The sequence below is a fragment of the Sapajus apella genome, unplaced genomic scaffold (assembly GCF_009761245.1).
Source record: "Sapajus apella isolate SASKATOON/1434 unplaced genomic scaffold, GSC_monkey_1.0 scaffold27, whole genome shotgun sequence".
NCBI lineage: Eukaryota > Metazoa > Chordata > Mammalia > Primates > Cebidae > Sapajus > Sapajus apella.
In genome coordinates, this window is record NW_022436967.1 from 20,314,662 (window position 1) to 20,342,155 (window position 27,494).

Sequence of the window (27,494 nt, forward strand, 5' to 3'; positions counted from 1 at the left end):
ATAGTTTGCCTTTGAGAAGCTTATTTGAGTGGGAGAAGACAAAAGATCTAATAAAATTGGTAAATTATACAGTTAGTTATAAGATTACAAGTGCTATGGTTAAAAAAAGATTAGTTCGGAGTAATAGGAATCAGGTAGGAATCAGGAGTCAGGGTAGTGAGGAAGGGGTGAAATTTTTTGTAAGGTTGTCAGGGTAAGCCTTACTGAGTAGATGACATCTCAGCAAACACTGAACTGCGGTGTGAAAGCCACGTTAATATTTGTGGGCACGTCAACACCAAGGTCCTGAGTAAGACAGTCAGTAAGGGAGCCAGTGCAACTGTTGCAGAATGAGAGAGGAGTAAGAGGAGCTGCGGTCACAAAGGCAGTGGATGCCAGATTATGTAAGGCCTTGCAGGCCACTGTAAGGACCGTAGCATGTACTTTGAGTGAAAAAGAGAGCTATTGTAGGAATTAAAGTGTTGTGATTTACTTTGTAAAAGGATTACCCTGGATGTTCAGTTGACAACAGATTGTAGTACAGATACATGGAAGCAGGGAGGATAATCAGGATAAAGACTTTGGCATCTTAGAATGAGGTGGCAGCTGTGGATTTTGTGAGAAGTGGTTGGTTTTGGATAGAAGTGAAGATTGAGCTAACAGGATTTCTTGACAGATCGAATGTGGGGTGTGCTAACGAAGGGATTCACTATCCTATAGTATTCACAGTTCATGCCTACACTCAAGGAAATATGATCATATAAGGGGATCGTCACTCTTAGAGCTTGTCTACCACAGAATGGAATAGGTTTTTTTGGAGGAAGATCATAATCTTCAGATGTGCCTCAGTTGCAGACTCAACTACATCACTGTGTGTACCCTGGGTCATCTTAGCCGAGACAGAGCCTATCACTAGCCTCAACCCCAGCTGATTGCCCTTTTCTCCTGAGTATCCGTTGTTGCTAATTGGACCTGGAATGTAATGCTTATGTAGTAGGTAAAAATTCCATAATTCACAACTTGTTCAAAATATAGCTTTCTTTTAGTTTTTAATAATTGTCCCTATTCATGATATGATTCAGAACTTTAACAATTTTTAAATATTTTAGGAAAACCCAGTCAAAATGAAGATTCTTCTCTCCATTTCTTCCAAAGGTGGTCATGGTATTGGACATGAAGTGGCAGGGTAACATCTGGCCTCAGCCATCATCTCTCCTCTGCTGGCATTGGATGAACCTCAATAGGGTTGGTCAGTCTTTGTAAAGTGGTCTCTAGATTTCGTGGTCTAGGCTTCTCCCATGGCCTGTAGTCATCAATTGGTGCAGGTTATTATATACCCTCTTTGTACCAGCTGCCGGGTCCCTTTGGATTTAAAAGGCTGTTCTTAGTGATTCCTACAGCTTATCTGGAGAAATGGAACTTTTATGTGTTCTCCTGTGCCACTGTGGAACCTGTGCAAACCAAGGATGTTATACCTAGGATACCACAAGCTATCTCTACTATTTGGTGCAGGAGAGCCTTCACCATTGGTGGGCAGACTACATGGAGGAGGTTGCTGCTTTGCAGAGTTTTAAATGGGAAGTAGGGTGCAGCTTTCTCTACTGTTTGGTCTTCAGACTTAAAGCTCTCTCGTTCTCCATTCAGGGCTCAGCTTGGTGTCAAGGAATAAGGCAGGGGAGAAAAAAATCCAAATTTGTATTTATCTTTGTTTTCTCTTTGCAGTATTTCTTCATCTCCAGCCAGGCAACTCCATTCTGGGAGTAGAGTAGGAAGGTGGTGGAGGGGAGGTGTAGTCTGGCTTTCCACTATTTTCTTTTTAGCCTATTGTTTACGGTGTAAATCTTAGCTTTGAGTACTTAAATTACTTCCAACTCCCATGCAAATGGCTCTCATTCTTTTTAGTCTGGGGATCCTTTTACATTCTTAAACATTATTGAGAACCCCAAAGGGCTTTTGTTTATAAAAGAAATGATTATATTTATCAATATTATAGATAAATTTATCAATGTTATAGATAATGCTATATAGATAGTATAGTTATATTTATCAATATTTACTTTATTAGAAATTAAAATGGAGAAATTAAAAAAAACATTAAAAAGTAAGAACAAACCCATAATAAAGCTGTAGTTTTAATGAAAAAATAACTATGCTTTCCAAAATAAAATGAAAAGAGCGGCATTGCATTACATTTTGGAAAATTTCTTTAATGTTTGGCTTAATAGAGACATTGAATTCTCATATCTATTTCTGCATTCAATTTATTTTGATAGGTTGTTTTGTTGAAGCATATGAAGAAAATCTGGTCTCATACCCATATGTGTTTGGGAAAGGAAATTATATATTTATATACCCATATGTGTTTGGAAAAAGAAAGTATATGTTTATAGCCTTTTTACATAATTGTGGATATTTTTCTTGATACTACATTAAAAATTGACAAGCGTTATTGTCTTAAAGGATATTTGCAATGTGGGATCAGAAACAAATCAATGAACTGTTCATATTTTGCTATATTAAAATCTATTGGTTTATCTTACTCTGAGAATAAATCTTTCACTCTTATAATGATTATGCTATGTATACGTATATTATTTATACTATGTATATGTGTTTTGTGACCTCAGCATTGCTTTTTTGGAAAATGGTTTACAGTACTGAGTTATGCTGATCTTTCAAATGTTTACACCTTTCAGTATATAATATTTGAAAATTACGTTTTTTTAATATCACCACCAACCTCATCAGAAAGATCTTTAAATATGAGTATGTTGTGAAGCTCATGGTAGCAATACAAGTTCTACAAAATTCTAATTTTTGCTTGAAAGCTGAAATTTTATAATTGGCAAGAAATACTGTCAATTTTTTTTTTTTTGAAGTGACAAACTCACTTTGTTCCGTTTTAAGAAAATATTTGCCAATTGCTAAAGTCTAAATAACCACAATTCTCTGTCATTCTTTCAAATAAAAATGATGTTCCACGAATACAGTGGCTGGCTCCACTTGCAGCTCAAACAGTTGCTCAAGGGCCTTTTTTCGAGAAAACCACCTGCTTCAGTATGTAGCAGCCGTGCTTTAGGCACATTTCCCATTTTGTCACACAGAAGATTAAAAAGCATACACTGTAGTGTGGAAATGTAATAATATTAACAATTTTACTACTTTGTCAAGGACAGTCATAAGCGACACTGTTTTAAAAGATGAGTGTGTGATGATGATGAATACAATGGTACAGATTAATTCTACTGCCTTTATTTATGTTAAAGCACCAGCAGTTTTACCCATTATTGCTATTGCACCATTAGTAACAATATCAACACAATGACAAAGGCATATAATGAATTCACATTAATATAAAAATCATTTTGACCTTGCAGACCCTCTGAAGAGGACTCAGGTCTGCCAGAGGTCTACAGGCTATATTTTAAAACTATTGTACTGTAGTGATGAGACTCTACATCATGGCAGAGGTCCTATTTATTAGTTGATTTCTTGGATAATATCCAGTATCTGATGCTGCTTAGATTTTTTGCTTCTGTCCTCCTCCTTCTGGACACAGTTGGTCCTGAATATACAGTCTTAGTCTTTAAAATGATAACTTATTGTTCTTATAAAGTAAAGCAATTCATGCATTTGCAAATAAAAATTCCAATACTTTTCCCTGGTTTAGCACTCCAGTCCCACTTATCAAAGGCAACTCGCTTTTGCCATTTGTTTAAGCTCTGCTGATTATCTTCATAATTCTAATTTCACTTTTACCCTAATTTCTTAATTTGTCTACTTTAAGCAGTATCGGTTCGCTCCCCACATGAAGAGGAGACATTTAGTTCACTTATTTTAGTTCCTCACATTCTTGCTTACCTTCCTAATTTTTTAGCATGCATTTATGTTTTTATTTTTGCTTTTAGCTCTTCTTTTGGTTTTGTTTGTGGGTTTAAATAAATGTCAATTTCTGTTAAAGTTAACACAGGCCAAGAGGACCAGGGTGACTGTTCTTTGCAGGTAGATCTCAAAGAGAAGTGAGGGAGACAGGTTGAGCTATTCAAGCCCAATTTCTGCTTCCAATTTTACCACTTAGATAATTCATTGGTTCCTCCTTTTTGGGAGAGTAGATCAGAGACAGAGAGAGTCACATGTTACAATAATTGATCTTCTGGCACATGGTAAACAAAGCAAGGAGAAAAGCATTCCCCTCCTTACCAGTGATTACATGTGACTTCCATTGACAGATGCATAAATTGAGATCAGAAAAGGCACCTACAGAATGTTACTTAGTTAAGAACAGATGTTGAATTATAGTCCAATCTATCTTTTTTGCTATTCTGATTGCACTGAGGACATCCCTGCAATTAACTGAGAATGAAAACAATATGGTTTTCTCAGGATGATGATAGGTGAGAGGGAGAATTTATCAATATTGCATTTTCATAGCTCTTTATTGTTTTTAAAATTATAATCTTTAAATTATTAAAAATTTGTCAATTTACTCACTTGTATGTGAAGTAAACTTTATTTTTAATAGTATATTTGTTTTGTGGGCTTTAACAAGTTTTGTTTGCTTTGAAGCATATAAATTAAGATCTGAAACAATAAACTAAAGCACTAGGAGTATACAGCATGTTGAGCTTGCATTTCCGTTTAATGTGGTTGAAACTGAAAAAAGTTTAGATTCAGAATGTTATTTATCAAATAGAGAAGACTCATCTTCTTTGGTCCAACTGTATAAATTATGTATAATGTTTAAGAACCAGGTCTGGCTTCCATCTCAGTTATTGATTTGAAATAGAGCATTTTGGCATCAGAAATGTAGACAGCAGGCGTTTCCTCCACTTAATGTATTCCCTCAAAACCAAGAAGCAGCTTGATGTAGACAGTTTTATGTAAGATTTGTCACGGATCCTGGGTGCTTTGGAAGCATCTCACGTTTTATTCAGTGTAATTCACTTTTTTGTATGGTGAAATGTGGGCAAATACATTCTTTCTAACAGTATCTCGGAGAGTATACTGTGAGCGTGTTAAATGTAAAATTTGCTTTGACTTCCTGGAAAGGGATTGCTAAGTAAATGTAATGGCTAATTTTATGTGTCAACTTTGACTGGGTCAGAGGAAACCTAGATAGCTGGTGAAACATTATTTCTGGGTGTGGCTATGATGGTGTTTCTGGATGAGATTAGCATTTTGGTTGGTAGATTGAGCTAAGCATATTACTCCCCTCAGTGTTGGTAGGCATTGTCTGATCCATTAAGGGCCTGAACAGAATAAAAAGGTGGAGGAGTATCCAGTTAACTCTGCCTGGCTGCTGAAGCTGGAACACTGAACTTCTCCTGTCCTCAGTGCTCCTAGTTTTTAGGCCTTCAAACCCAGACTGCAACACTATTGGCTCTCTGGCTCTCAGGCCTTTGAACTACACCTCTGGCTTTCCTGGGTCTATAACTTGCCGATGACAGACCATGGGTCTTTGCATCGTCTAAAATCATGTAAGCCAATACCTTATAATGAGTCTTTAAATAAGTGTGTGTGTGTGTGTATGTGTGTATTTGTATACTTATAAGTACATATGTGTTTATGTATCTGGCACTATTTCTATTTCTCTTGAGAAATCTGACTATAATATAGTAAATGAGATATTTGACTTGACTCTGGCAAGTAAATGTCTTTTTTAACTTATTGATACTATTCATGATTCCTCTTTCTCTAAGAGATGCTCCAAATGAGATGGTGAGCATGTAACTAATTCCAACTTTAGTGATTTATTAATTTTTGTATTTATAACTTTGGGAATAGACTGAGAAGTGATAAATACTTAACAATGAGGATAGTTATAGGATTAATGGAAGAAGGTTCAACTTACTTATTAGTTTCAGTACCAATAAATAAGGGAATAAATTTTACTCTAACATTTATTAAGAGCACTAAGTATGTAGAAAACTCTTATAGATAAATTAGGGACAATAAATGGCAAGAACTAGTAGCAGCACTGGTCTGGAAGAAGTGTCCCTTACATTCTGTTGGGTATCCTTGGCCACAGCTGAAAAGCTTACTCGAAGTAGATAGCAAATTTTTGCGGGGGATGGAATCAAAGTGAAACTGTGTCCTAGAGTTCTCCAGAAAAGCAGAATTAATAGGAGAGAGATATGTACATATGATATATTATGAAGGATTGGCTCACATGCTTACGGAGGCTGAGAAGTCTCATGATCTGCTGTGCACGTTGGAGACTGGGTGGTTTACAGTGTAATTCAATCTGAGACTGAAAGCCTGAGTACCAGGGAAGCCAATGCTATAAATCACAGTCTGAAGGCAGAAGATGAGATGAGATGTCCCAGCTCAATCAGTATGCCGTGAGCCATGTGTGTGGGAGACAAGCCTGTGGGGAATTCAACTGGTGCAATGAGATAGGGTGGGTGGCAACATGTGAAAAGCTGATGTCTAGAAAAGAAAGGGATTGGAAGAGAGAAAAGAAAATTTGTGGAGAATGAAGATAAATGGCAACTTTACACTCCCTAAATCCCTCCTTCCTCCATTTTTTGCAGAGATTGTTTTGCTAGATTTCTAGAAAAGAGAGATGAACACTTTTTAAAACTCTGAAGAAAGAAATGGGCAGAACAGAATACTGGGAGTAAGAAATGCTATAATTAAGTCCATTTATTAACAGCCGTGTGGTTCTCATATTCTCTTATTCTAGAGTCCCACAAATGACCTAGGAGCTGCATTATATTTATTAGAACTAAAAACAATCACTGTAAGTAACATATAAATTTAGGAGGAGAAGGATCTGTGAAAGGTTTTATAAATATAGGATAGATATATATCCTACTTGAAAGCTTTCTGTCTCTTCATTTTGAATTATGTCAATGGTATCTATGTTCTATAACTACCTCCCACTCACCCTCAGGCAAAGACAATAAAATACCTACTGATTACCTAAAATCACCAGGTCCAAACTCTTCATTTTCCTATCAGTTTATTGTTGTACACAAGAGGTACCATGCTACTATCAGACTTATATCCAGGTTTTTTATTTTTAAAAACTCAGAGAAAAAAAATGTTTCCAGTAATTTTCATTCAATGTGAATGACAAGAATATTATAGCTATAAACATTGAAATAATCATTTCATTTCTTCCTGAGGAAGTTTCATAAACAATGAAAAAGGGAATTCTATACAAAGCTAGTTTTAAATCACATTATCTCTCATTATTCTTTCATATGCATTTATGTTATTTTCAGATTAGCATATTAACCAGTTGGAGTATATAATGTGGAGAGTATGCATGTCCTCTAGAATTTGATGCTGTCTTCAAGACACATTGGTCAAAAATCCTTCCACAGCTTTGCTGCTCTGGGTAGCGTAATACAAGTACTTGTGAATGAATAAATTTTGGTAAGATCTCTTCCTTTTTCTTCTGCCTCTATACAAACATGGAGTACATTTTTGACATCTATTTGAAAGGAGGAGGTGTTCAGTCAACTCGATTTACCTAGACAAAATTATGGCATTAGCAGCTTTGCTTAGCAGTTCAAATGTACATCTTACCATTAAAGCATAAATATGAGTTTTCCCTTCTTTTCTTATTATAATAAATGTTGTCGCCAAATGAAAACGTAGTACTGTATATAACTGCTGGGGCCTATTCTCGCTATGTTTAATCCTCCTAAGCCAGTTTTCTTAAATTGGTGGAGATGGAAGACTATAGTAATTTTCCTAGCATGGCTGGCACGTGCTGCTTCAAAAGAGTCAGCAGTAAGCATGAAGACTGTGTTTTCCATATTTGTTCAAATGACTTCGATTTTGCTTTTAGAGTCAAGAGTCTTAAAAATTGGTTATTTTTCCAATTCCTTCTGCTAATAGTATATTTAAAAATTAGTATGTTCTTTAGGTACATAAAACTTAAAAAAATTAGTAATTATAATGTACCTTTAAAAATTTATAGTAAGTGGATCTCACAATTTGTTTTCTAATTAGTAATTGATAATTTTACATATTATAATGACAATGAAAATATTTTAACTATAGCTTTTCCTCTCCTTTTTTCTTCTAATCATACCTTTGATAATATTTTATAAAGGCTTATAGTCATAGCAGGGAATCAATTTACTACTTAAATTTTATGTACATGCAAGTACATTTAAAAATTAAGTAGGCTGGGCACGGTGGCTCATGCCTGTAATCCCAGCACTTTGAGAGGCCGAGGTGGGTGGATCATGAGGTCAGGAGTTCGAGATCAGCCTGGCCAACATGGTAAAACCCCATCTCTGCTAAAAATACAAAAATTAGCTGGGTGTGGTGGTGTGTGCCTGTAATTCCAGCTACTCAGGAGGCTGAGGCAGGAGAATTGCTTGAACCCAGGAGGTGGAGGCTGCAGTGAGCTGAGATTGTGCCACTGTACTCCAGCCTAGGCAACATAGCGAGACTCTGTCCCACCTTTCACCCCCAAATTAAGTAAATATTAACAAGAAAATAAGTATGATGTATTCTTTTCTTTTTTGAATACTTTATTAACCATATATATCATTTACAATTTAAATGTAAATATATTTCAAGAACCATGACTTGCTCATCTTTGTACTTCTTGCATTTAATTTAGTAGCTAACCCATGTTACCTATGTTCTGTTATCTTTCATTCCACCAGAGTAATGGGTGAGATATTTTCGAAAATGGGCCTCTGCTCTGCTTACATCTCTTTGCCGTATATCAAAAGTATCATTGCAAACATTAGATTACAAATAATATATTAATTTGTTTTTTGTTATAAATCTCTACATCACATAATTTTATTTTGAACTATCTGGGAAAATGGAATTTTTAAATAATCTAAATGTAAATAGCCTAACCACATCATCTAGGGAAACTGTTTTTAGTTTTTATTTAATAGGTTTTGTTTTGCGGAGCATTAAAAAAAGGTATTCACATTTAAAAGTCAACCTGTTTCTAGAGATGACACATACCTCAGACTCTAGGCATGCATTTCTGTAGAACTAGTGAGGACTACTGGAATAGATTCACAGCTTACAGAAAGTGGACATAGAATTCTCAATGATATGTCTTTAGATCCCTACAGTTTCTCCCCTACAGAGGATTTAGTCAGTATACTTCACATTGTTATTTACTGTTTTGGTATACTGAGTGTGTTTCTATTTACCATCCACAGCTTTACAATATATATCTCAGCATAACAATTATATTGTGATGGAAGAGTTAGTAATTTTTACATATATTCACTAGACTATGTATATGAAAAAAATCACTTTTCTTTAGATATAGCACTTATCTTTTTTTTTGGTGCAGATAAAGCTCATATATAACTTTTCCACTTTCTGATCTAGTACAAATCATAACTTACAATTATTTCTAAATACTTCAGTGGATTGAAATTTTGGCAAGCATTTTTCATGGGTGTTATGCTTTTGACATTTTATGCTACATTGTGATGTTTATTTTGCTGCTTGTTTTGTAGGACACTTTTTAGAATCAAAGAATAAGAAAACGTTGTACAGGCAAACAGTGGTCTAGAAATCTACAGAGACAATCTTAGTTGACATATAAAAGTGTAAATATTACTATGAAATGGAACAGTTCTGCATTTGTGTTTGATGTTTATATTGGTTGCAATTGGCTTCCACACGAGTGCACAGTAGTCTACAATAATCCCACAGGCTCAGATATGGGTTAAGAGAAAGGCCATAGGCCTCAAGGCTTGTAACACATACTCTTTCTTTTTTCTCATCATCCACATGCCAGCACATGGAAGAAACTTTGTTCTTTTTTCTCATTTGAAGAGGTATATTTTTCAACTGCCTTTTGGTAGCTTCTGGAAGCTTTGGAAAAGGTGTGTTCTACATGGAAGATGAAGTCTCGTTTTCTCTCAGTGCTATCTTAGTTTCTGCAGCTCCTGTCTCAGCCAGGATGGCAGAGGCTGACCCAGTTTGTGCAGCAGCTTTGAGAGTTCCACATTGTGATCTCGATAGTAGCTTGACAGAAATGTCCTGCTCTAAGTGGAGAGGAGGAGAAAAAAGTACATTTTATTTTGTTTATTATATTTCAAATACTTTGACTATGTTGAAGTAAGTGTCAGGTATACCAGATCTGGATTAAAATTTGTATTATTAAGCATATGGACTATTTATTTAGCACTTCCTGTGTTATTTTACTGACAGTCTTGGGTACTGGCATTTCGTATTAGGAAGAGGCAAATGGCATGGTGATAGTATTGCCCACTCTAATCCCTCCTACACTATTAAAGACCTCTTTACTATTATCGCCTTTCTGGACATTATTTTCACAAAATCAGCCACTCCCCTAAATAAACCCAATATGGATTACTCAGTAACTTTGTTGAGAAGAAATGATATCCTGAAAAGTTGTGCTTTTCTTATCTTTCCCTACGTTAGACCAGAGTAAAATAAAATGCTTAGAAAGATATTCTGCCCTGTCTCTTAAACATTTTAGCTTTAATAAATTTGCAGGGAAATAGCTTGGACATAAATGTAGATGATATACTTTATATTACTTTCGTGAAATACTATAGAGATTGTATGTTAGTTTCTTCTAATGTTTTAGGATTGCTTTCAAAGTGCTCTGAAGGTATATTTTAATAATCAGCCAAAGAAAATTGGAGTTCTGAAAATGCAATTTGTTTATCAAAACAGCAGAAACCCCCTCTCTCTTCTATATATGATTTAATTAAGAGTTTACTGAGGACAGGCCCTGTATCTATCAGGCAAGGCACAAAAAATGGTCCTCAAGGTCTTGTTAGATAAAGTATTCAAATAAGTTTAACCCACCTTAGAATCCTCAGACAGTCTTAGGACTCTTAATGTAATATATTAATTGTGGGGGAAAAATCCCAAATCATATTTTAATTTTTGAGATCTAAAAAAATTACAAATCATAATCTACTTGCATTCTTATATTGAAACTATATACTAAATAGAAAAATAATAAATAAAAATATAAGGAAATCAATATATGTCAAATAAACATTAAAGTAAAAATGTGGGGTATAGATATTGAGAAACTGTAGCATTAAATAATCGCCATGTCACCATTCTGAACAGAATAAACACAAAGTGCTGAATACATACTGCAAAGTGTGTGTCCACATTCCCCAAAACCTAAATTATCTGTTAGTATGATAGATATTGGGAAATATATTAATTCTTTCATTTTATTAGCATTTTAACAGCTCAAAACTTAGTGTGTGTATATCTATATATATAGATATACACATATATATACTGTATATATATACTATATATATATACATATATATAGTATATATCTATATATACTATATGTATGTATATATATACTATATATATAGTATATATATATAGTATATATATACTGTATATATGTATGTATAGATATATACTATATATATATAGTATATATATGTCAGTAATTCATATTATTGCCCAGGGCACACTTGCTACAACAGAATGACCCAAGCAGTGAAAAAAAATATAAATCTTTAAAAAAAGTTTTTTTTTGAGATAGACTTTCATTCTTGTTGCCTAGGCTTGAATGTAATGGTGTGATCCTGGCTCACTGCAACCTCCACCTCCCAGGTTCAAGCAATTTGAGTAGCTGGGATTACAGGTGCCTGACAGCATGCCCAACTAAATTTTTTTGTGTGTATTTTTAGTAGAGATGGGGTTTTACCATGTTGGCCAGGCTGGTTTCGAACACCTGACCGCAAGTGATCTACCCATCTTGGACTCCCATAGTGCTGGGATTACAGGCGTGAGCCACCGGCCTAGCCAAAAATAGAAATCTTTTGGTCCTATTTTTACTTTCCAATTGATAATATTTCCTGTCTTGGTTTTAATTAACATTTATGCTAAAATTTTTGTGCAGGTATCATTCCTTTTGGAATGAGATATTATCTTTTCGTTCTTATTCAGAATGTCAAATTCTATTGTTTTCCTTTATTCTCGCATGACAGGTGATACTATATTGTGGGTAAAATCAAAACAAGCAACCTACCTGTACTGATATTGAAATGGAACTTTTAATTTTTAGAAAGGCTGAAATTTGACTTTCGTTTTTTAAGAAAATAGATGATATTATTTGTTATCATTTTGCTGGTTTAGTTTGTATTTTCAAGCTCTATGCTTACATCAGAATCCATTGGAGGGTATTTTCTTCCTTTGCTCTTTCCAAGGCATTTTGTTTTACCTTCTTCCAGTAACTGACACCAGAAACCTTTATGGGAATCAAACCTAAAAAAAAAAAAAAGAAATACACACACACACAAAACCAGAAAATCATTTTTCAACCGATTTATATGACATAGTGACCAATACATAGATATTTTCTTTGCATAACAACCTATAACCAGAGAAACCGAATTTATTTTTTACTATATTCCTTTGCATAAAGACTGTTGGCATACTTCTAAATTCTTAGTCCATCTGTCATCTTTGTGAGTTTGCCAGGTTCCTAATAGAAGAATTGTCAGCAGGTCTTCTATTAATAGAAATTAATAAGGCTACCTTCTTCATCTGGAAGGAAAGCATTTATAAATTTTCAATTTTTTGGTAGGGTTTAAAAACAAGTCAGTCTTCATCCATGTCTACGGATTTAGAGGCAACTTATATCATACAACTACAAGGTAATTGAAGAGAAAAGGTTTCAGCGTATCATGCGGTGATTACTTTTAGGATTCTCTAGCTATAGAGCTACTTTCTTCTTTTTGTATGAGCTCTGTATTAAAGTAATAGCACCTATAAATGAACTTTTTATGCCAAAATTATAATAAACAATAGTACATTAAATATATATTTTATCTTACCCAACTATTTCATATAACTCTTTCTCATTTGAGGTTTCATTCTAACACTTAAGGATTTGGTGTGAAGGATTCTTCCCATTTTATAGCATTTAGCATACTGTTTTGCTCTTATAAACATTTGCCAAGTATTAGTTGAACAAAAAATGAGGAAGGAGAAAATGTTTGTCAAGGTTAATTTATCTTGTACTATATACTTCAATATTCAGGGCCTCCTGATTCTAGGTTCAGGGCTTTTTCTTTTTTACTGGTCTCTGAGTGCATTTTATATTATTATCCATTGTAAATAAAGCACTAATTTGTATGCTCAGATATAAAAGTGAAAGTAATAGTCAGCAATGATAATTCCTTTACATAGCTTTTGATGTTCAATTATTCTATTGCCATTTTTCTTCCCAATTGGAATTATTACTTCAGATGATGTTTTTGTTTGCTTTTAATCTGTTCCACTTCTAGGACTGTTACTTCCAACACTTTGCTTAAATTTATAATGTGAAAACCTGAAATACCTAGGGTGACAGTTAACAAAAAATATGCAATGGCTGCACATTTAAAGCTACCAAACAATGTTAAGAGAAATTTTAGAAAAAAAAAAAATAGAAAAAAAGGGAACTATACCATGCTCATAAATCAGAAGACTATTTTTAAAATACCAAGTCTCTCCAAATTTATCTATAGATTCAGTATGATTCCTATCAAAACTCCAGTGGACTATATTTTAGGTAGAAACTGAAAATTATTCTAAAGTACATATAAAAATGTAAAGGAAGCAGACAAGCTAAGTCAATTGGAAAACAAAGAGCAAATCTGGAGATCTTATACTATTTAATTTCAAGATTTACTGTAATTCTACAGTAACGAAGATTGTACGGCGTTGGCATCAGTGAACCAATGGATCAATGGAATGAAATAAGAAAGAGTTCAGAAATAAACCTTCACATCTATGGTCAACAGATTTTCAAAATATAGCTGCCAAGTTTAGTCAATGGGAAAGGATTAATCTTTTAAATTGCACAAGAAAAATGGGATATCTATATGAAAAAAGTGAACATTGACCCTTACCTCATGTTGCATATAAAAATTAACTTGAAATGCATTATTGAGCTATACCTAAACTATAAAATTTAAGCTAAAAACTTAAAAATTTATAGCTAAAATTATTATAATTCTGAAAGAAAACATAGGGAAAAAGCACAAAATTTTGTAACCTTGGGTTAGTTAAAAATTTCTTAGGATGAACCATAAAGGAAAAATAATGATAATTGTGAATTCATCAAAATTTAAAATTTTTGCTCTTTTAAAGACACTTTAAAAAATGAAAAGGGAAACCACAGAGTGGGAGAAAACATTTGTAAAAAATATATCTAATACAGAACTTGTATTTGGAATATATAACTCAATATAAAAGATAAAATTATCAATAAAAACTGGATAAAAGATTGGAACAGGCTGGGCGCAGTGGCTCACACCTGTAATCCCAGCACTTTGGGAGGCTGAGGTAGGCAGATCACCTGAAATCAGGAGTTTGAGACCAGCCTGACCAACATGGAGAAACCCCCATCTCTACTAAAAACACAAAATTAGCCAGGCATGGTGATGCATGCCTGTAATCCCAGTTACTCAGGAGGCTGAGGCAGGAGAATCACTTGAATCCAGGAGGCAGAGGTTGCGGTGAGCTGATACGATGCTATTGCACTCCAGCCTGGGTAACAAGAGCAAAACTCTGTCTCAAAAAAAAAAAGATTGGAACAGACACTTCACCAAACAACACATGAATGGTCAATGAACAAATGAAAATTTGCTGAACATCATTTGTCATTAAGGAAATACAAATTAAAATCACAAATTAAATAGCACTGTACACCCACTAGAATGACTGAATTAAAAAATACCAGGTGTTGGCAAAGATGTGGAGCAAACATAATTATTGGTAGAAATTGAAACTATTTCAACTTTACTTTGTAAAATTTCTTAGAAATTAAAATACATAACTACTATATGACCCACCAAACCCACTGCTATGTTTTTACTCAAAGGCAATGAAAATGTATGTCCACACAAAGATCTTTACACAAATGTTCACAGTAGCTTTGTTCATGATAGCCAAAAAATGCAAATTACTCATGTCATCAACTGATGAAAAGATAAACAAGTTGTGGTATATCCATAAAATGGAGGACTACTTAACAATAATAAAGAATTGACTCCTGATAGATGTAGCAACATAGAGGAAACTCAAAAGCATTATGCCAAATGGAACAAAGTAGCTTGCTGACTGCCAGGGTTCAGGGTGCATAGAAAGCGTTGACCACAGAGGATCATGAGGAAACTTTTTGGATTAATGGAAATGTTCTATATATTGATTTTTCTGGTACAAAACTACTGTATACATTTGTATTCATCAACTGCATAATTACAAGGGGTGATTATATGTACATTATACGTTAACAAAGCATTTAAAATAAAGTGTTATTTAATGTGTGCATGTGTATGTGGGAGTGTAGTCTATATGCAGCTGATCTTGTAGAATTTATAACTCCAGCCCTATGAAAAGAATGCAAACCTAGACTTCTGCCTCTGTAAGACTTTGTGTATTAGAGAGAATAATCACAGTCCATTTATGTAAAGCCTGGTTTCTCATCATTATTAAAGCAATTATGTCAGATCAGGACACAACATTTTATGTCTTCATGCTGTTTATATTCTTGCTTGAATCAGTAAGGCAACTGAATAAATTAGTGCTATATTCAGAATTACAAAGAGAGCATTAATAAAGACTGTATTATTTAAATAATCTGTTTATGAAAGCCTTTGGGAAACTCTAATACAACGTTTCTGGAAGTCTGCAGTTGATGTAATATTTTTTATTAACATTTTGCTATCAGCAATTTTCAAAATCAAATTCTGATATGATCAAAATTCAGAATCCAGACTAGTAATTATTTTTTTTGCTAAGGCAGCTTGCTGTAGATACATAACTGGAACATACATATGCTGTGTGTTAAAATGAGTAGTCTTCTGAGAGAAAGTTTTTCTAAGAAACACTGAACTCCACACATACTAAAATTAAGAATCAAAAGAAAAATAGGTTTTTCTTTTATCTCTGCTAATTAATTAGATCTTATGCAGCAGGTGTCATGCTGAGCTTTACTGAGAAAAAAATTATGTGTGTAGCTGGCACCTGGGCTAGGCATCTGTATGCATAAATTCATGGGCAATGGTAGAAGTGTGTCAGGGTGCAAATGAGAAGGAGAAGCTGGAAAGGAAAGCATGTTTATTTATTTATTTATTTATTTTTGAGACGGAGTTTCACTCTTGTTACCCAGGCTGGAGTGCAATGGTGCGATCTTGGCTCACCGCAACCTCCGCCTCCTGGGTTCGGGCAATTCTTCTGTCTCAGCCTCCTGAGTAGCTGGGATTACAGGCACACGCCACCATGCCTAGCTAATTTTTTGTATTTTTAGAAGAGATGGGGTTTCACTATGTTGACCAGGGTGGTCTCGATCTCTTGACCTCGTGATCCACCTGCCTCAGCCTCCCAAAGTGCTGGGATTACAGGCGTGAGCCACCGCGCCCGGCCCTGAAAGCATGTTTATTTACCCGATGGCCTTAGGAACTGGGTCTGGTCCTTCATAGAGAACTGTCATAGATAGATGAAGGCACTGCTGTTCATTGAGTTTGGGACACAAGTGATACTATTTCAGAGCCCAGATGAAGAAGTGTAATAGAAGATGGAGAAAGATCTCCTCACATCTATTCAGAAAGCAGCAGTGTTTCTCTGAAGTCTGGTGGAACAGCAAGGAAACAATCTGTTTATGAAAGCACTGGCAACCATTGTCATGGCTGGGCCCCTCCTTTCAAGGCCTTTAGGCAGTGAACATGTTGGAGAAGTCTTAATGTATTGTTTAGTGCCCACTTTTATGGCTATCCTAATCTGGAGGTGGGGATACTTTGTTTATTATTGTGTCTTCAGAGTCATGCACATAATAGTTATTCAAGAAAGTTTTGTTGATTTAAAGAGTAAAACAAGAATGGATAAGAATGGCTCTTAAGCTTGTATGGAATATCACCTGGGATGTTTAGAACTAACTGTAAAAGACTTGTGGGCAGGGGCACCAAGATTCTCTAATGATTCAACCTCTAAACAGTGACTTTTTTTTTTTTTTTTTTTTTAGAGATGGAGTTTCACTCTTTTACTCAGACTGAAGTGAAGTGGCGTAATCTCAGCTCACTGCAACCTCCACCTCCTCAGTTCAAGCAATTTTCCTGCCTCAGTCTCCCTAGTAGCTGGGGTTATAGGCGTGCACCACCATGCCCTGCTAATTTTTGTATTTTTAGTAGAGATGGGGTATCACCATATTGGTCAGGCTGGTCTCGAACTCCTGACTTCAGGTGATCCACCCTCCTGGGCCTCCTAAAGTGCTAGGATTATAGGTGTGAGCCAGTGTCCGGCTGACACTTTTATATTAATAAAAACATGACTTTATTTCTACCCTCATTCAGGTTAATCCTACAAAGCATTCAGATTACATTCAGAATACTAAAGTATAACTGAAATGCCTTTACATTGAAAAATCTATTTTTTTTTTGAGACTAAGTCTTGTTCTGTCACCCCAGTCTGAAGTGTAATGGTGCAACCTCGGCTCACTGCAACCTTTGCCTCTCAGGCTTAAGCGATTCTCCTGCCTCAGCCTCCTGAGTAGCTGGGACTACAGGCACACGCCATCACACCTGGCTATTTTTGTATTTTTAGTAGAGACGGGATTTCACTATGTTGTCCAGGACGGTCTTGATCTCCTGACCTCGTGATCCGTCTGCCTTGGCCTCCCAAAGTGCTGGGATTATAGGTATGAGCTCTGCCCAATAACCATTTCTATGGGTGAATACTGAATTGCAAACAGCAATTCAGTAAATTTCAAAATCAAAATACTATGATGTAGATGTTACTGATACAGGATAAGCATAGAAGTTTTTTAAATCAGTTCTCTTCTGGCAAACAAAAAAATGATTCCTTTAGTCAGTTTATGATTTAAGGAATCAGTTTAATGATACACATTTTAACAACTTTTTTGAGATATTATTTACATATTGTTAAATGTACAAGTCAGCACTATTTAGCAAGTTTATATAGTTGTACAATTATCACCACAATCCGGTTTTAGAACATTTCCACTATCCCTCCAAAACCCCTATTTTTGCCTCCCATTGCAGTCAGTCCCTGCTGTCATCCCCAGTTTCAGATATACTCTATCTAACTCTACATTTGTCGCTTTTCTCGACATTCCTTTTTTTTAGCTGGTGTGGATATAACAAATCCATTCACCAGTTGAAGGACATTTGTATTGTTTCCAGTTTTTTAGCTCTTACAAATAATGCTATAATCATTCCCTTACAAGCTTTTGTGGACTTAGGTTTTCTTTTATTTGGGGGTAGATTCATAGAAGTGAAATTGGATTGTTTGGGTAAGATTCTGTTTAGGTTTTAAGAAACTACAAAACTGCTTTCCAAAGTGGCCATATATTATGGATTACTATCAGCAGTGTGTGAGGATTCCAATTTCTCCACATATTTGCCAACATTTGTGAAATGGTTTGGCTCTGTATCCACACCAAATTGTAATAATAATACCTACTGTCAAGAGCAGGACCACCTGATACTGAATTACCTCCACCTGGTCCTGCCCTTGTAATAATTGTAATAGTCCCCACGTGTCAAGGGCAGGAGCAGGTGGAGGTAATTCAATCACGGGGGTAGTGGCGCCTATGCTGTTCTCGCGATAGTAAGCGAGTGCTCACGAGACCTGATGGTTTTATAAGCATCTGGCATTTCCCCTGCTGGCACTGAGTCTCTCCTCTGCCTCTTTGTGAAAAGGAGGCTTCTGCCATGGTTTTAAGTTTCCCGAGGCCACCCTAGCCATGTGAAACTGTGAGTCAATTAAACCTCTTTTTCTTTCTTGCTTGCTTGCTTTCTCTCTTTCTCTCTCCCTCTCTTTTCCTCTTTCTTTCCGTCTCCCTCTCTCCCTTTCTTCCCGTCTCCCTCTCTTTCTCTCTTTCTTCCTTCCCTTCCTCCTGCTTCCATTTTTTTTTTTTCGTAGTTTTGCTCTTGTTGCCCAGGCTAGAGTGCAATGGTGTGATATTGGCTCACTGTAACCTCCACCTCCCAGTTCAAGTGATTCTCCTGCCTCAGCCTTCTAAGTAGCTGGGACTACAGGCACCTGCCACCATGCTGGCTAATTTTTTGAGTTTTTAGTAGAGATGAGGTTTCACCATGTTGGCCAGGCTAGTTTCATAAACTTCTTACCTCAGGTGACCCACCTAACGCGGCCTCCCAAAATGCTGGGATTATAGGCGTGGGCCACCCTGCCCGGCCTACACCTCTTTCCTTTATAAATTAGCTAGTCTCAGGTGTTTCTTCATAGTAGTGTGAGAAGGGACTAATACAGAAATTGGTATTGTCTTTGGATTATAGCCATGCTAATGGGTATGTACTGGTATTTCAATGTTATTTTAATTTGCATATCTTTATGATCACATATTTACGAAGAAAAGTGACATTCAGTGCATCTGAAGATGGATTTTATTCATAATAAAGTCTGAGACAACTTATATAGTTCATTTAAAGGTTCTGGTCTTTTTTTTTTTAAGGAAGTACTTCCTGTTAATATGCTATTCACTAGTAAAAATTCACAGTATTGTTTTTCTGTGGTTCTAACATCCCGTGCCAATATGAAGAGATTAACAGGTTGGTGGTGTAGGTTCCCAAGATAACTGATTGAATTTCAATCCTGCCTCCTCAACTTACTTGATGAGTGACTTTTGGTTTAACTTTCCTGTGCCCTGGTTTTTTTTATCTGCAAAACGTGAGCTAATTCTACCTATCACATAGTATTTTTTGTGAAGAGATACATATGTATATATACAGAACATGCTAATGTATATTTATTTTGAACTGTTAAAATCACTTAATTTATCATAAGAAATTAGACTTTTTTTTTCTTTTCCCTACTTAGCATTTCTAGGTATTCTTTCATGACATCCAGAGAACCAACAGATTTTAGTTACTATGGCTACTATAATATGCTAAAAAGAAAGTTTTAATATAGTAATTGGTACTCACATTTATCTATAGTGGGTAGGAAAACAATTCCTGGGCAATATAAATTTGGTTGCCAAGGAAATTATATTAAAAGCCACTGAAGTTCTTCTGAATCTTGAAGCGGCTTCAGTCCTTCATGACTTAGCCTAAGCTTTATCAACAAAACAAACAGCTATACTAAACCCCTGGCTTTCAAATTCTCATTGCCCATTTATTGATGTTTCAAAGTAAATCAGTACTAAAAATTTATATAACATAGTCTGGTTTCATTCATCTTGACAAATAAGTTAACTAACTGAGACATAAAGATGCCAGGTTCAGGTATTTAGCTAATTAATATTTCTAAACATGAAGACATCTGTTTAGAAATCATACCTAGAATTGATGGCTAGGTATAATTGAATAGATATATTAATGGCAAAGCTAAAAGTTCATATTTTTTCATTTTAGTGCATACAAATTAGCACAGTTTCATGCTAAGCTTTTTTTCTGTCTTATTTCAAATGATTGCTTCAAAACACTATATAACACATAACACAAAAACTAATATATCAATCCCATTTAGGGATTAAGGGTATGTGTAACAAGAGTTGTAGATTATACTTTATTTGATTGAATGATAAATTTATTATTTATATTTTTAAAGCTTATTTTGCTTATTTCATTCACACCCACAATCACTGAGAAAATCAGATTATTTAACATTAAATATGTCATTTAACACCCATGTTGACAGTACTAAGTAATTTTAAGGCATCACAGATTCTTCAGTGACTTTTGTATGTCTTTGGAAGTCTTGAACCCCTTCTTTAACACTTGTGGGAAAGAATAAACAATCTTGACAATGGGGGCTTATTGTGATTCCTCTTGAAAATAGTTTTCATGCTGGAATTTGCTATCTGGAAGATAATAACTTTAAAGATCTCTTAAGTTGGAGTACTCCTTCATGCCAAGATTGCATAGTAAAACATTTGTATAGACCTTGTTTTATTCATTTAGTCTATGAGCAAAACACTAGATTTATGTAGTTAGATGAGAATTCATATTGGTTTGCAGCTTACTATATCCTTGGAGGACTTCCAATGAGAATTTTTTTTTAAGCACCAATAAAATAATCTTCATTATCACCAGCAGGAAATTAAAGAGCAATACCAAAGTGTACAAAGGATCTTTTGCCAACTGGTATAAATGGCATTTCTGAGGATATATATTTTGTACCTCTGGTCATTGTCAATATTTCCAAAGCACTACAGAAACAGCTATCAGTACAGTTACTCTAACAGGAGTAACTAAATTGTGAAGACAGGTTTCAGATAAACAGCTGCAAAGGGCATAGGGTGAAGGATAATCAATATAGACCTAAGACAATGACACGAAACTTCCAAATATTCTGCAACTAGTGCACTGCCGGGTTTTACAAGGTGTGTCAGGCCAGCTGATGACTGAAAAAAAATATGAAAAGAAACTGAATGAAAGCACATTATCTCTATCCATAGGGTGAGAACCTGGGTAGCACTGCTGCACCAGAAACTCTGGTTTCAGGGACTACACATATCTTATGTTGCTACTTCATCCACTGAGACCCCACCAGGTTAGAGAATCATATAATCGGTAATTTTAGCTAGATACAGCCCAGGTGCAAATGGACCCACACTTCTTTGTATATAGTTGCTTTGATACTCTCTTAAGTTCACACTGCCTTTTCTCAGCAGTGGAGATGAATAAAAAGCTTGCTGCTGAGCTGGCTGCAGAGGGGACAAATACACAGCATGCAGGTCAAGGACCGTTCCATAAGAAAAAGCAACTCTGTCTTTATAGAATACTGTACTTCTTTTTTTCTGAAATACAGTGCTTTGCTACAAACTCCATAAAAAAGACCCAAAGATAACCTAACTTGAAATAGAAAACTGTTTAGAAAATAAAAGCTTTCTTTTCTAACAGATACTTAAAAAGATATAAGACAGAAAATGGTCTTGAATTTTTAAGTGCAAACTGCAATCACTCAGCTTTCTTTAAGGTCAAGCTGAATGTTAAATACCTAAGACCAATGTCTGTGTTAGTACTTGAACTAAGTGCCACAAAACTCTGACAGTACTCATAGTATAGAAAACACAGAGGTCAGAAGGTTAATAATAACAGCAAAGCATAAATGTCTCTTAGGAAGGAAGCTCAAAACTGCAGAGTTCTACTTACTCCTTTGTCCTCTAAACCAAAATGCCTCCTTACATGACTCGATATTTGGTTTGTAGAACATAAAAGCAGTATTTGATGTTTTTCTACTTATCTCATTTTTTTTTTTCTGCAAAGGTTGATGAAAGGTAAAGGAAACCTACCTCTCACTTTCTAAATTGATATTAAAGAGTACTAAAAAAAGGGAAAACTACTTGATCTGTGGAACTGAATTTTATACTGAAAAATAAATGGAAGAATACCATAATCATCTTTTCCAGTTTCTTTAAGGCTTAGTCTGTGAGTCTAAGGTAATTAAAAAAAAAAAAAAAAAAAAAAAAAAAAAAATATAGTGTGAGTCAGGTCCATAACTCAATCCAACTCACTATCTTCCAGTTGCCCTACACATGTGGGGTAGAAACGAGTATAATTCTCCTAAATCTGATTGCCAACCATTTAAAAAAGAGAAAGATAGAGGTCTTCTTCAAAAATGCTAAGTGGGCTGGGTGCGGTGGCTCATGTCTACAATCCCAGCACTTTGAGAGGCCAAGGTGGGAGGATCATGAGGTCAGGAGTTTGAGACCAGCCTAGCCAACACAGTGAAACCTCATCTCTACTAAAAATACAAAAAAAAATTAGGCATGGTGGTGGGTGCCTGTAATCCCACCTACTTGGGAGGCTGAGGCAGGAGAATTGCTTGAACTTGGGAGGCGGAGATTGCAGTGAGCCGAGATTGTGCCACTGCATTCCAGCCCAGGTGACAGTGCAAGACTCCCTCTAAAAAAAAAATAAAAATAAATTTAAAAAAATGCTAAGTGAGGCCCAGAGCCTAGGGTGAGGTAAGAGAGGCAACTAGGACACAAATATAAGAAGGCACTAAGTCTTAGGCATGTGTACACCTCTGAGAGTGACTGCCTTCTTAAATCCTAGTGCCTTACTGGCCCCCAGTCATGGACCTTATAGAGTCAGTTGCCTAGGAAAATCAGAGGAAACCAGCAAAAAACCATGCAAATGAACAGAAAAATCAAACCAGTGCTTTAACTGCTGAGGCCTCTGAAGGAGAGGTGACAGGGTCAGATGAATAGTGGATAAAGACAAAGATGCAAAAAAATTAAAAAAAAAGGATGTATGTTTAGGAGCAATAATAGTACATCTCTCTCTGCTTATTCAATTGCCTATGGACTATTTTCTGCTGCATGATATTGTTTCTGAAAATTACATAAATGAGAGAAGAATCAGTTCCTAAACTACCTAGTTACTCACCTGTTCATACTTCCAAGAGGCCCCATATTGCTGTTAAATAGGCTCAGGCTTTACGAACTTATTTCAGGTAACTTCTTTTAAGATTAGTGGTTTGTTTTAAGATTTACACCTGTTTTATTTCTCTACTTTCCTCCCAGGGAAATCTTTGTACAATTAGGAATCAACACAGGATTTAGGACACTTCTTTGTCACACTGTTGAAATATTTTTTTTAAGCAGTTACTGTCAAATTGAAAAATAACCAATATATGAGGAACAGGTAACCTGAAAATTGTATGACCAAACTGCAGTTTCTTTGAAATCAGTTCTTTGCTGAAACTTCAATAAATGAATTAGAATATAAACTTACGTTAAAGCTTCAGAGTAATTGTAATGAGGCGAGACTCCTAGAAACTTCTGTACATCATCCATCACTGTAGCAGGATCAGTTCTTAGTTGTTGCCCATCAATAATTAGCAACTAAATTACCAGAGAAATAAAAAAAATGCACATTGAAAAAAGACACGTAAACATTCATCCTCATTAATGACCTGGATTAAGAAATAAATCATACCAATTAAGTACACTCATGGTTTGCAAGCTGAGAAGTCCTGCAAACACTATGAAAACATAAAAGGCAGTTGAGAGACCAAGAGAGCTTAGAAATGTGACTAAAAAATCACAAAGGGAAACCAACTTTCAAAACAGAAAGCAATGATTCATCATTCAAGCTGCGGAGTCCTGTAGAAAAGGAGAAAGGTCGTAATGAACTCAGATATAATATGACAGAGAACATGTCATTCTTCACAATTCCTTTCAGGAATGGCACTGTAAGGGTTGAAGAAATATGTTGATAATCCATTTGGAGAATGAAGTTAGACTCTCAGAAAACCTGAACATGGACAAAGTTCTTCAAGAAACTAAGGAGAAGAAGTCGCTTGTTGCTCTGAGGAGGGTGGACCCTGCAAGATGAGAGGAGACCAGGATTAAAGGCCACAAAGCCTGCAAAGCGGGTCTGGTTTATCCATACCTCTTCTCTGATATTTCTATTTAGTCTAGACTAGCACTGTTCAATAGAACTTTGGACATGTTGGATCTAACATGTAGCTATGGAGCATTTAAAATGTAGCAACAGCAACTGAGGAACTGAACTTTTCATTTTATTTGATTTTAATATAAATTGAAATAGCCATACATGGTAGTGGCTGTCATATTGGACAGCATGGTTCTAGACTCACAGGTATGTATCATGTCCGATGTGACTGGATTGCTTACACAATCCCATGCGGGGCTGATTTTGTAATCTAGGTTGATCCCAGGCAGATGCAATTCAAGGGGCTGAGAAAAACACAGGACTTATAAAAAATTCAGCAAGATGGTTCAGAAGGGAAATAATGGCACTTAATTAAGCAACACAATATTTGTCTTATTTGGTTAAGAAGTTCTCTTTCAAACTTTATTCTCAGAATAAGAATCAGGGACCTAAAGCTTTCGGCTTTTTACAACCAGGAGAGGTATGCACAGCAAATAGAGCAGGGAGAATTATCCTGAATTACTCGTAGAAAATTAAACAGTTTTTCTACTTCTGCCTATTTCTCCTTGCAGCAACCTCATTATTTACAACTAAAGAGGAAAAACGAGTAATAGTTTAGTGAGTGAAAATTTTCTTATCCTAAGGCAAAGTCATCAACTTAATGAGATTCAAATATGATGTAAATCCTTATTACTCCATACCTGACATGGGGGGAAATAAACAAGCCATCTCTCGATGTGGCTGGCATACCACCCTGGGACCAAACATCTCTTCTGCAAGGCTCTGAGCTCCGAGGGTGCGTGGGGCCCTGCTGAGATCACTTCGTAGAAGCTAAATTTCAGAGCTGCTGGGTCTTCATGTGATCGCTGATGCTATGATGAAAAGATGGATAATTAAACTAATCTGAACCATAGGCATAAATAATTAAAAAACAATCTTTGTTACAAGTCTCAAAGCTAAAGAAAGAAGTGCCTCACTGCTGGAGAGTTATTTATTTTGAAATTAATAACATGAAAATGTTTGCTTGGAGCATCAGGATTTAAAGTTCTGATACTTATGGGAGTAAATTTTTGAGAACTTATCTGGTAGAAGTTGAATTCTTATTGATAGGATTCCTTCACCAACTTTACTGACTTGTTTCCTTAGTGTACGTATTTTATTCTGAAAGTAAACTTTTGAAAGCTGGGTTAATGCTCCCTTTCCAGCTCATAAGCAAACGATTTATTATGTCCAGTGAATATCCATAATAGACAAGCACTCTACTAGTTCTGCCAAATAGTTTTGCTCCATCTAGTAATGCAGTTTTAGATTAGAAAAGGCCTATCGGCTCTTTTAAATGCTGAAAGTAGTAGAAAGTCTGACATGTACATTATCTAAAAATCCACAGCTTTTATCATACATTGCCTGGTATCTGAAAGCCAAGATTATTTTATCTAATGGTAACCTTTGCGGCAAATCAGAATCATTTACTGTGCAGAAAATGCAGAAAGCAGCAATGCAAGTAGGAAAGTGTTTCATAATGGCTCAGGCTGAGGCCCATGGGTGTGAGTAAATCACCTTTTCTTTAAATTGGCCAATAAATATTCAGGCTTAGTGGTGAGTTTGTGGATGTTTACCACATCTAGTTGAATAGTAAATTTTCTGCAATTGAGATTCAAATCACTGGACTACAAACTCTACTAGACTTTGTTAAGGCCTGCATTTTGCCACTGTGATTTATTTGTAATATTTAGGACGTTTTTGTTAGCTTGCAGCCTTAAAGCCGCCTTTTTCTGTAAATTCCTCATTTTTCAGGGACTAAGTGGTTGCCAAGCTCCAATTTTCTTCTTTCTCTTGGAGTCTATTAAGGCTTATTTCTATTTTCTCCAGATACTTGGCGGAAAAGGTAAAAGGTGCAAAATCAAATCACTCAATTTGCAGTTTGCTGTATGTTTTGATTTAAAAGATGGCTTCATGTTTAGCATGAATGATTAGTACAGAATTGTGGATTTTAGCTTTCCAGGATGTCTCGACTCCCTATTACTCAGATTATTATCAAAATGCCTATCTAAGTTTTTCTCTGCTTTCTATGACCTTTCCCCACTATGTTCCTGCCACAAAACCTTTCCCAACAATCTGTTCTTTCTCTTGCGAACTGCAAAAACTGCTTTTGTTAAGCAGCAAAAGGACTTCGTGATTAAGAACTTTATTCTCTAATATTACAATTGCCAAGAATTTAGCTGTTTTAAATCAGTGAGAATGGGATATCCTACTCTGGAAGGGAGGACCTAAGCCATGTGGGTCACTTTAACACAGGGAAGTAGCCATACATCCAGCCTACTTGCAGATTTCAGAATAGGGATTTTTGTACATAGAACATTTGTCTTAACATTATAGTTTCCAAGAAAATAGGACCCTTAGTCTTCTTTTTAGTACTGACCTGATGATAACTCCTTTACATAGCTCTGCTTTGAATTTATGAAAACACTTCATTTTAATTTTACTTAAATTTCTTTCCTTACATATCTTTCCCTTATTTAAAAATGTGCCCCATGGTTCTGGTATTTGGGCTTCTCTGAGACAGCCATGAATAAATCTGCCTTTTCCCAGGTGGTCTTTGTCAGGTGGCTTTGTTGTTCTGAATATGTCTGTATGTCCATCACTTATTACTTTCTAATTTATATGTTTGTTTATACATATTTCTCCACTTAGGCTGAAATCAATTTCAAGCATAGCATTGGATTTATTTTTCAAATCATACTTAGAACAAAACTTTGCACACAGTAGTCATTAAAATTATTTAATGAATGGATAAACACATGAATAGTAGGAAAGCGTTTTTTAAATTACAAAACTGAGAAATGAGAACTAAGGATCCTAGAGACTAAAGACACTGACTCCATTAATTTTATTATGTTCTTATGTTAATTTTGACTGCTTCTTATTGAATCCTTCCAACTGGTGGTTAAAATATCACTGAAAGAAGTTTTAAAAGATTTTTTTTCTATTATTTGTAATGATTTATTAAAAGTATATATATATATATTTTCTATTTGATATACGTCTTATTGCTAGAGTTTGTTAAATTACTAAAGTGATCATTTCTGTACAAGGTTCTAACCAACCTAAGAAAACAATGGCAATGTGTATACAAGAAACATTAAGACATGTTAGGTTCTCAGAGATGAATTTTTTTCTTTCCTT

At 35.4% G+C, this 27,494-nt stretch overlaps 1 protein-coding gene across 4 annotated transcripts in view; it reads right to left on the reverse strand.

The window, feature by feature from the left end:
• Positions 1–6,606: 6,606 nt before the first annotated feature.
• NDST3 (N-deacetylase and N-sulfotransferase 3) overlaps positions 6,607–27,494 on the reverse strand; it is a 200,517-nt gene continuing 179,629 nt past the window's right edge. For 3 of the 4 annotated variants that reach the window (XM_032292465.1, XM_032292464.1, XM_032292467.1), the window contains 4 exons: positions 25,013–25,183; positions 23,649–23,758; positions 12,102–12,204; positions 9,253–9,966 (listed from right to left, as the gene is read on the reverse strand). In XM_032292465.1, coding sequence (XP_032148356.1) covers positions 9,817–9,966; positions 12,102–12,204; positions 23,649–23,758; positions 25,013–25,183 — 534 coding nt within the window. In that variant the 3' untranslated portion in view covers positions 9,253–9,816. Of the gene's footprint in view, positions 9,972–12,101; positions 12,205–23,648; positions 23,759–25,012; positions 25,184–27,494 lie in introns of all 4 variants that reach the window. The other variant, XM_032292466.1, reaches the window with a different exon arrangement.